The following is a 10644-nucleotide window of genomic DNA, read 5'->3' as shown; positions in this document are numbered from 1 at the left end:
CAACATCAACCTCTAGCCATACCTTCAGTGAAAAACACATCCGACCCCTCTAAAACTTGACGTTTTTAGCATGTTTTAGGGCAATCTTCCTTCAAAAACTTTTAATTCTACATATCGTGGATCAAATGAAAGAGATTCAAGCTCATTTGGTTCAAAAACCAATAAGGTATAAACTTCAAAAGTAGGCGACTAGATAACAATTCTTACCCAGTTTTAAAATCAAAATTTACTCTCATTTTGGACGTTATAGGGGTTATAAAGCCTCGAGTTTTTAAGCAAAAATACTCCTTGGCTTTCCCAACTCATCATATGTAAGGTGAATTTTTGGGGTCACAGTTCTGAAATTTCGAAAGTCAACCTATGGGATATTTGTTTTTAGCGACTTTTAGCCGTCGTTTAATTCACCAAAGTTATTCTTCTTCTTGCCACAAAGTTGTACAACCAAATCTTAAGGATATGCTTCACCATGGGGAAGGAATTTCTCCGATTATCAGAAACTATGGCTGAAACTTAAATTGAGAAATTGAGGGTCTTCCTTTGATTATTTTTCTTAGATCTCTTCATGAAAAACATCCTAGTTGAGCTCTAGAAACTTTTGATAGAGGAAAGACAAGCTAATTTGTAACGCCCCTAATTTCCTAAACCTAATTAGTGACGTCACCTAATGCGTGCATAATTCATTATGCAGAAGTTCATCATAAATAACCTTGAAAAAAACAAGACAAAGTCTTTTATAAAGATTCATAAATCCAAAACAAATCTATCTCGGAAAATAAACCTTCAATAACTGAATTTAAAATAAATCTAAATAAAACAATATTTAATGTTTTAACTTAAAACAGTCCAATAGAAGTAAACTCCTAAAAATATCTCTTCCCCAACTTTCATAGTGTTCTCAACTCCGCTGTCAACCGTACATTGGCGCCTTGCTTTTACCTAAAAAATCTAGGTAGCACGTGGCTTGAGTATTTTATAAAATACTCAGTAAGTCACCCCACTGTTGAGGTCAGAAATGCAAACACATACAACATATGAGCGGGACCTGACTTTTCATAAACTTTACATAGCCTTGGGCGCTTTTTTATTCTGGGTAGGGTTGGGTTTGTGTTACTCCTTCACACACGGCCCATGTACGCGTACATGAACCCACCAGGCGGGCTCATATACATACCCCCTGGGCCTAACTTGGTCGGACACAACGTGTCACACGTCGCCGGACACCATAGAATAGAAAAGGCCCACATGATATCATGGCGAACATAAATATAGTAATTCATTCTTTCGTATCATAAAAGGGAAGAATCTTGATGCACATGACATACACATATGCATGAGGTCCCTTAACATATCTAACATGACATTACATAAGCAATGCTAACATCGCATATATAACTTCATTACATGACATCTAACATGACTTACATTACATGACTATTACATAACATGAAAGTACATTCCAGTTGCATAAACATCTCATGACATGACTTGATAATACTACGTGTATCCATGGCTCGATCAACATTTTCATGGCATATATTACTAACATCTCATTCATAACTTCACATAACATAAACAGTCAACAGTCAACATAACCCATTACGTTTCATAGCATAAACAGTCACATAATTCATACATCATATAGTCATATCACATAATAAAACATGGTGCATGCAGGGGCCACATGGCACGCACCATTATACAACACGTAGTAAACTAACTCCAACAGTAAAGTCACTTACCTCGATGGTCTTGGTTGGAGTCACTCACAACAAGTTAATCCCAACGTTTAAATACTTCCTATAATAACCACATAAAAACTTAGGAACGTTTCATAACATACTCTCGCTAAATCTCATGCTATTCATCAAAATAAACTCCCGACCCAATCTGTCTTTAACGGTTAGGAACCATACTGACCTCGGATGGTAAAACTAAGGGCAGAAATGGCTTCGGTAAGGCTGAAAACCTAGGAATCGATATATTATAGTGATACCGAGTCGTCAAGCCAAGCTGCCGAGCCGACCAACTAAGCCGCCAAGTCGAGCTGCGAGAATTGACGGAGCCGAGCTGCCTTACACGTCAAGCCTACCCGAGAGCACGCGTGCGGAGCCAAGACCAAGGTTGCAGCGTGTCACGATCATGCTCGTCCAGGGCGTATTTCCATGGCCGCATGCCCATGACAAGCCAAACCCTTGTCATGTCTTTTCATTCTAGTGTTTTTACTTGTGTAGTTCTAGGGTGTATGACGCCTCAAAAATATCATGTCTAGACCTGCCAGACATGAAATGCCTCAGAATGTACTATATGCGGATATGACTAGTTGTCAACTTCTCCCTACCCAAGTTTATATATTGTAAGCCGTTGTTATCTCTCTCTTGCTTGCTTATACAACGTCTCTTTCAAAAATCTCTCTTTATAAAGTCTCTCTCTGCTCTCGTTTTCTAAAACCTTCTTTTAAAACTGAGGCTAGAGGCTCGATCATACGTCGCTTGGCCGTAGGCGATGCAAGAACAAATTGTCTTAGCTCACTTGTCGTTGGAAAGCGAGTGTTGCACAATCGCTAATCCACTGCCTTCAAAAGTGCGATTGTGTCACAGCGCACTTCCGTGTTGGGCCAAAATGCACAGGGCCTGTGTTTGTTTCGTGAGTCAGCTCAAAGGCCGAAACCCGACCCGACTCTGCGTCTTCTTCGCCCGAACCCTCACGAAAACCCTAATTTGATGTGTCGTCGCCGTCGACGATGCAATGGCATCCTCCTCCTTTGTTCCGATGGTTTTCCTTCTTCGATACAGCGATTCCGACGTCGACGCTAACTTCCACTCGACTCTTCCTCCAAAAAAACAACACAATCGGTTTCGAGAACTCGCTGAACAAGAAAACTACCCTGCGAACCAACCCACACGTTTTTCCAGCTAACACTCTCGATTTTGCCTCTACTCTCAGACACCCTCAAAAACACAAATTGGAGAGCAAAAGTCGTTTTCAAAGAAGGAGAAGTTAAATATAGGAATATAAAAGATTTTATAACTTTTCCATTAAGATAGTAACTTCGGTGTAAAGAATAGTGCACATTTTACCGCGCGAGAATAAATAAATGCATAGCAGCAAAATAAAATCTCAAATAAATAAAAATCCAAATCCTTACATAATTCTTGTTGAATCAAAAACATCCAATTTCAAGAAATTCTTATCGAGGAGCTTAAATGGCGTTTCATATTTCCAACTTTCTCGTGCTTTTCTTTCTTCACAAACCTTGTCCAGCTCTTTTGTTTTAGCCCAAAGAGACCAAATTCGAGTTGTGAGGTGGCCTATGGAGAAAGAATTTAAAAAAAAAAAAAAAAAATCGAGAATGAATACCTAGAATGTTTATCTCGATTACTCTCGATTTCTTGCTTCTTTTTAAAAAGTTGCCAAACAGGGATGAAGCTGAGGTTTTCTCTTTAGATTGACACCAATTTTGAAGCTTAATTTCAAGTATGGAGAGTGTACATAAGGTTTGAAGTTTCTTTAGCTTGGAAAATGAAAATTCAGATTTGGGAAGAAGGGTAAAAGATCAAGATTCATTAGCCCCTTTTAAATCTTAAAAAGGATAAGTTCAGTAGCATATTGATTGGCTTACCTCTTTCCCTTGTTACTATACATAATTATAAGCGCCAACAATGCTGGATTTTTGCAAAGCTAGAGATCCTTCTAGAATCTTTGCAAACGCTCACAAAGAAAGCTAACTTAACGAATTGATTCCAACCAATAGCTGATTAGAAGATAAATGACTGTTTGATCGAACTTGGAATCTATGATAGTCACTCTTAGATTCCAAAACAACTTACTCCAGAATTACCTTGATTAAAACTAATTCAATGAATCGATTGAAACATCAAACCTAAAGTAAGGTTTGAAAAAGAATAACACCAAAAAAAATATAAAGAAAACACAAAGGTTATGTTTGTGTTCAACAATAGTCCTCAAGCATGAATATTACATGCCTTTAAATAGGCCAAAAAGATAACTCAAACATGATAGAAGTCCATCTACCAACTACAAACTACAACTACCAATAAAAAATTGAAGAAAATAAGACATTCATAAATTGCCTTAATTGGTAATTCAACTACCAAAGGCAAAGTCTTCTAATCACTTTTAAATGACAGCTACTCTATTATTTTCTTGATTTGATATGGTAATGCTATAAAGATTTTTGGGCTCAAAAGTCATTGTTTGAACTTGTACACTAGCTAGCCTTTGAATATGCAATGTATAGGCCTCTTGAATCTTCTTAACCTTGCTTTTCGTAATCGTTGTTCGAGTACATGCAAAGGGTCAGTAGTTGAATTAATATCATTAGATGTTTTGATATTGCAAAAGTTCACACCTACCCTTTCCATCTAATTGATCCTGAGACTCTTCCCTTGCCCGAAGACATAAGCTATTAATAGAAGCCTATCGAGATCTTAGCCATTAAAGTCAAGAAGCTTAGAAACAAGCCACGCTAATCCCAGAACCATGATAGAACACATAACTTAAAGAAAAGTTGAATAGGAGAAGATTTTAGGAGAGCCTACGGGTAGGTTGCTTATTGAATATTTTTGTATTCATTTTTATAATTCTTTATTTCCAACGGATCATAAGATAGTAGCCGTGGGTGAGAGCGTGCAAAACCATACCACTACATAAGGAGCCATAGATATGATTCTTTTGTCATATCCTATTGAATATGTCCTTTTGTAACTTGTCATATTTTGTAACCTATTTTGCATGCAACTCTTTCGACTTAGTGTATGCTCGGTTGAATTTATGTACTTAGTTTGCAAATTATTCATTTATGTCACCGATAAATGTAAAAGCTTTTATTGTCTTTTTCAAACATTGAGTCTACATAATAATTTGTGATTATGTGATTCAGAGCTTCGAAAAGTGAATCGTTACAAAATGATAGCTCAATAATAAATGCACCGGACCCTATATACCCTTTCCTTCTTGGATATTCTTCATTTCAATGCCTCAACAAATTGCTCAATAGATGCAAACACTTGTTAGGTATAGTGCACAAATTATATAATTTCTGAAAATTTTCAATTTAAACAACTCAGTTGAAAATAACCCCTTTCTCTTCTAAATGGTTAGAAGTTGCATGGAATCATTCTCAATTCTCAACATATTCCTAAAATCACAAAAAGATACACTTTATTATTTACCATAAAAACGGGTGAATAGTCTGTAAAACTTGTTGCTGTAATTTGTTTTTATCTGCATTGACTTCATCTAGTATGAAAATAAGTCTAATGTGTCAGAAATGAAATGAAATGGCTGATATAGCTCAATTGGTAGAGCAGAACTCACCCTCTAAGATCTTACATTGGCTGGGAAGGAGAATAATTATCATTCAATTTTTAGAAACTTAGGAAGTTGTTAGATCTCACATTGGCTGTGAAGGAGAACAAAACATCCTTTATAACAGTGGGGAAACCTTGAGGGGAAGTCTGAAAGGAAAACCCCAAACAATACAACATCCTTTATAACAGTGGGGAAATACTTTATAACAGTAGGGAAACCTTGAGGGGAAGTCTGGAAGGAAAACCCCAAACAATACAATATTTACTAGGTGAGATTGAGTTATTATACACACCATCCCGATCCCCTTTGAACAAACCCTAAAATATCGTAAAAAAAGACCAAAACTTTTTCACCTCTAAGAATCAATAAACCAATGGCTTGCTTGCAGCTACCTGGTTCTATATACACATAGGAAACTATATATATGATTACATCCCAATGCTTTGTTCTTCAAAAGCAGCACTCAAATGGCTAACTTTGAGCGCATTATTATGTCTTCTACCAAATTCCCCTCTGCAATTATGGTAAATTTTCAGAGGTAAAGCTTCAAACCCTATTGATTTATTTGCTGCCAAAGGCATTGGAGGTTCCAATAATGATGCCCTTTTGGTGGGCACTTCATTGGTTGTTCTCTTGTATGAACCAAACCATTTGGCTTGCATATAACCATTTCTCCTCCATGGTGGGATGGCCATTTCATTGCTTTTCATTGACTCTCTCATGCCTGAGCACATCACTTTCACTACCTTCTTTAGCTCTTCTACTTTCCCAACATATATTTGAGGGCAAGCTTTAAGAAGCATTGCGTATTGAGTTGTCGGGCGAGCTATGTCGAATTCTCCCACGAGAAAAGCTTCCACAATGTAGCGGTTTTCGTTGACTTTTATGTCTACGTATTCGTAATCTCCTGCCGGGAATCGCCCAAATTTTTCCCATTTGGATTTGCATAGGCCTGTATGTCATATACATAAAGTTAATTACTATTCGTACGAGATTCCACCTCGATTGGAGAAGGAAATGAAACATTTCTTATAAGGGTGTAGAAAACTATCTCTAGTAGACACGTTTTAAAACAAATAATATCTCCTCGCACCTCGCAGTGAACGGTTACAGTTTTGCTTAGCATAGATTACTAGCAACATTGATCATTAGCATAGATTACTAGCAACATTGATCAATGAGATAATTATGAGTGTACGTGGTTCGGGATGTATGAATGTTAAACTACCACTAAACCCAAAAAAATTAATCTTCTTAGTGTTAACAAAATTCAAGTGGGTATCTTTTAAACATTCATGAGTTTATGGACAAAGAATACATCTCCAATAGAAACGAGGTTTTGTTTTAGAGAAACAAAAGCAAAGCCACAGGAGTTTAGGCTCAAAATGAACAATATCTGAGAAGTTGTGATTCCTAATAGAATTTCACAAAATTCAAAACAAAACGAACATAAAAAAAACTCACCAGCATCAATGCCACTATCCCGGAGATGAGTCATCAATTTACGTTTGAATCCGGGAGAAGAAGGCTTCTCCACAATCAACCTGCAAGCCAACTCAACCTCACCCTCAATTTTCCGGCGGATTCCCTTACTTTCTCGGCCGCCAATCAGCTTCTGCAGCGTTCCGACAGCCTCCGACAACGACCATTGGCCACCATCCGATACGACGCCATCTTTCTCATTCTCCACCACATCATCACAACGATCTCCACCTTCAAAATGATAATCTCTCTCCATAAACGACTTCACAAGGTCCGACAAGTCAGTGAAAGTCTCGGCAGCTGAGGAGTGCTCGCTGCCACTGCTTTCCTTAAACGCCGCCGCCATTCGCTGAAATCTCGCCGGAATCTTCATCACCCTTTTTTCTTTATCTATTTTTGGTTACTATGTTGTGTGGGGGAAATGGAGATGGCTAATTTATATGTGATGTGGGAAACAGTGGGAGTTCTTGAAAGGATTGGTATTTGGACATGTTTGTGTTGGGGACAAATGAATGTTGCTCATTTCATGGCTACATTCATTAATGAGAGAAAATTTTAAAAAAATAATGTTTTGTATTGTAATATCTTTTTTGTTGGAAGTGGCAATTTTGTAATAATCATGAATCTGAAGACTCATTAATTTGGTTTTGCTCCACCAAATGTTCACCAAATGTTATTGGCTAATATCTGAATTTGTGATAATAAAAATATCTTTAAATTTTTTACTTAGTTTGGAAGGAAACTATGAGTAGTTTGTTTCCTAATTAATTTTAAACTTCAAAAATATTTTTGAATTTAAAAAAGTTCTAAATTTTTAAAGTTAAAAAATTAACACAATTTTTTTTTTTTTTTTGAAACAATCTGTTTCAAAAAAAAAAAAAAAATTGTGTTAATTTTTTAACTTTAAAAATTTAGAACTTTTTTAAATTCAAAAATATTTTTGAATTTAAAAAAGTTCTAAATTTTTAAAGTTAAAAAATTAACACAATTTTTTTTTTTTTTTTGAAACAATCTGTTTCAAAAAAAAAAAAAAATTAAAAGTTTCAATAATTTCTTTTAAATTTTTAAATTTTAAAAATACTCTACGATTAATATCATTTTTAAAAAATATTCATAAATTTAAAAAGTAGCATTAAGACTATTAAACTTTTTTTTAAATCATCTCTATAACTCATGAATCTTATTTAAAATGTGGTACTAACCGTTTTATCCCATTTAAACCAGTTTAAAAGTGTTTGGGAAGTTTTTAAAAAGTTTAAATGTTTTTTCTTTTTTGAAGTTTAAAAAAGGTTTAAAGGTTTTTTTTTTTTTTGAGTTTAAAAAAATTTTAAAGGTATTTTTGAAACTTAAAAGATTATTTTTTAAATACTTTTTATAAAATTAAAGAGGGTTTTTTCAAACCATTTTAAAAATATTTCCATTTATTCTTAATTTAGGAATATTTTAAAGTCTAAAGTTTGTGTTCGTATGGTGTATTACTTTATTATTATTTTGTTCAAATTCAATTTTTAAATAGATGTTTAATCATTTTTAATAAATTATTTTCACTAAAGATGTATTATAAGATAGCGTGTTTTTAACCGACTCTTCCTCAACCAAAATGAGACATATTTTGTCATTTATTAGTTTTTGCGATAAGTTTAGATATAATTGTATGGTTTAATTAATAAAAAAATTCTCTAAAATTTTTTTAAAATATCATAATAACTTGAAAAAAAATTTTAAAAAGATTTTTTTTTTTATTAATTTGGGAGGAAAATAGGATGAGAAGCGCTATTACTTCATTTCAAAAATATCCTTAAATTTTTTAAGATATCTTTTCAAACTTTAAAAAGTTTGATTAATACAATTTAATTTAAAAAAAAAATTAAAACATAATATAGATTTTAAAAATACTCATTAAATTCTTGTCTATAGCACCCTTAATTTTCTTAACCTAATTAGTGACGTCACCAATACACACATAAATTATTAAGTGGAAATTCATAATAAATAGGTTGGAAAACAACATCGAGATTTTACATAAAAGTTCAAAAATCCGAAATAAACATATCTCAAAATAAAAAATATTCGATAACGAATTTAAATAAAACAAACATTCAACTATTTAACTTAAAAACCCAATCAATACCTAATCTGCTAAGCAATGCCCTCTCATCAACTTTCAGTATCCTCAGCCTCTGTCAACCGTGCATAAGTGTCTTACTTTAATCTGAAAAATTTAGGTAGCATGTGACTCAAGTAATCAACCCATTGTTGAGGTTAGATATGCAAATGACATACAAATATGCATGAGGTCCCCTAACTTACATTATATGACATATTATATAATACAAAATACGTTTCATTTCCTTTAAGAATAACATAACTCAAGTATGCTACGTATATGCATGACAACATTCATAGCCTGTAATACTAACATAACAATCATAGTATTTCATAACATCATCAAACAACATAATCGATGCATCACATAGTCATTTCACATATGATGCATGCAAAACCCATAGGACACGCACTGTCATACACCATATATTAGGCTAGCTCCAAAAGTAAAGTCACTCACCTCGATGGCCTTGATTGAAGTTACTCATAGTAAGCTAACTCCAACGACTAACTACTTCCTATAAGAACCACATAATATACTTAGAAACTTCTCATAACTTAACCAAACTAAACCTCATATTAATTATCAAATTAAGTCCTTAACTTAATCTGTTTTTGACAATTAAGAGTTATATTGTGTTAAGAAATAGAAATAGAAAATAGAATTGGAAAAGTGTATGATCTTCATTCAGGTTTACCACGTTTAAATAGATACAAACTATTAACTAATACCTAAAAATAGAAAAAAAATAATATATCTAACTAATATATCTCCAAAATATCCTCCTAATACTCCCCCTCAAGTTGGAGAGTGTATGTCGATCACACCCAACTTGTCCTTCAAAAGGTCAAATTGTTGTCTTCCTAAAGCTTTAGTAAAAACATCTGCCAATTGCATTTTGGTCGAAATATAACACGGTTTGATGATTCCAGCTTGTAACTTTTCTCTAACTATATGACAATCTATTTCAATGTGTTTCGTACGTTCGTGAAAAACTGGATTGGCTGCTATATGTAATGCTGCTTGATTATCACAATATAATAATGCTGGTTCGGACAGTGGAACATTCAAGTCTTGAAGAATGTATCTTAACCAAGTTAACTCTAAACAAGTATTTGCCATAGCTCGATACTCGACTTCTGCTGATGATCTGGACACATTAGTCTGCTTTTTAGACTTCCAAGAAATAATTGAATTTCCAAGGAAAATGCAGAACCCAGAAATAGACCGTCTGGAAGTTCGACAACCACCCCAGTCAGAATCGCAATATGCTTGTAACCTTAAATTGTTTTCAGATGGCAGTAGGAGTCCTTGACCAGGAGTGCCTTTGATGTACCTCAGAACTCGAAGAGCTGCCTCCCAATGTGGTTTTCTTGGTTCATGCATAAATTGGCTAAGCATACGAACTGAATAAGCTATGTCAGGCCTAGTGACAGTCAAATATATTAATCTGCCAATCAACCGTCTGTATTTACTTGGATCGTTCAATTTCTCTCCTTCAGTTAAAGAAAGTTTCAGATTTTGCTCCATAGGAAATTTGTCTGGACGTGCTCGTGTAAGGCCTGTGTCTTGAAGGATGTCTAGAGCATACTTCCTTTGAGACATAAAAATTTCTTTTCTAGACCGAGAAAATTCAATGCCTAGAAAATATTTCAAATTTCCTAAATCTTTGATAAGAAATTTCTGGAGTAAACTAGTCTTGAGATATTGCATTTCTTTGAGAT

The 10644-nt window shown here is 34.4% G+C and overlaps 1 protein-coding gene across 1 annotated transcript; it reads right to left on the bottom strand.

The window, feature by feature from the left end:
* Window positions 1-5562: 5562 nt before the first annotated feature.
* LOC111490545 lies at window positions 5563-7195 on the bottom strand. Its single transcript, XM_023139191.1, has 2 exons — window positions 6796-7195; window positions 5563-6283 (listed from the first exon to the last, which is right to left on the bottom strand). The coding sequence occupies exons 1-2, from the start codon at window positions 7184-7186 to the stop codon at window positions 5760-5762; spliced, it is 915 nt and encodes a 304-aa protein (XP_022994959.1). The 5' UTR covers window positions 7187-7195; the 3' UTR covers window positions 5563-5759.
* Window positions 7196-10644: the final 3449 nt, after the last annotated feature.

This window comes from Cucurbita maxima, unplaced genomic scaffold, assembly GCF_002738345.1.
Source record: "Cucurbita maxima cultivar Rimu unplaced genomic scaffold, Cmax_1.0 Cma_Scf00015, whole genome shotgun sequence".
Taxonomy (NCBI): domain Eukaryota; kingdom Viridiplantae; phylum Streptophyta; class Magnoliopsida; order Cucurbitales; family Cucurbitaceae; genus Cucurbita; species Cucurbita maxima.
This window is presented reverse-complemented; position numbering and strand designations above follow the sequence as displayed.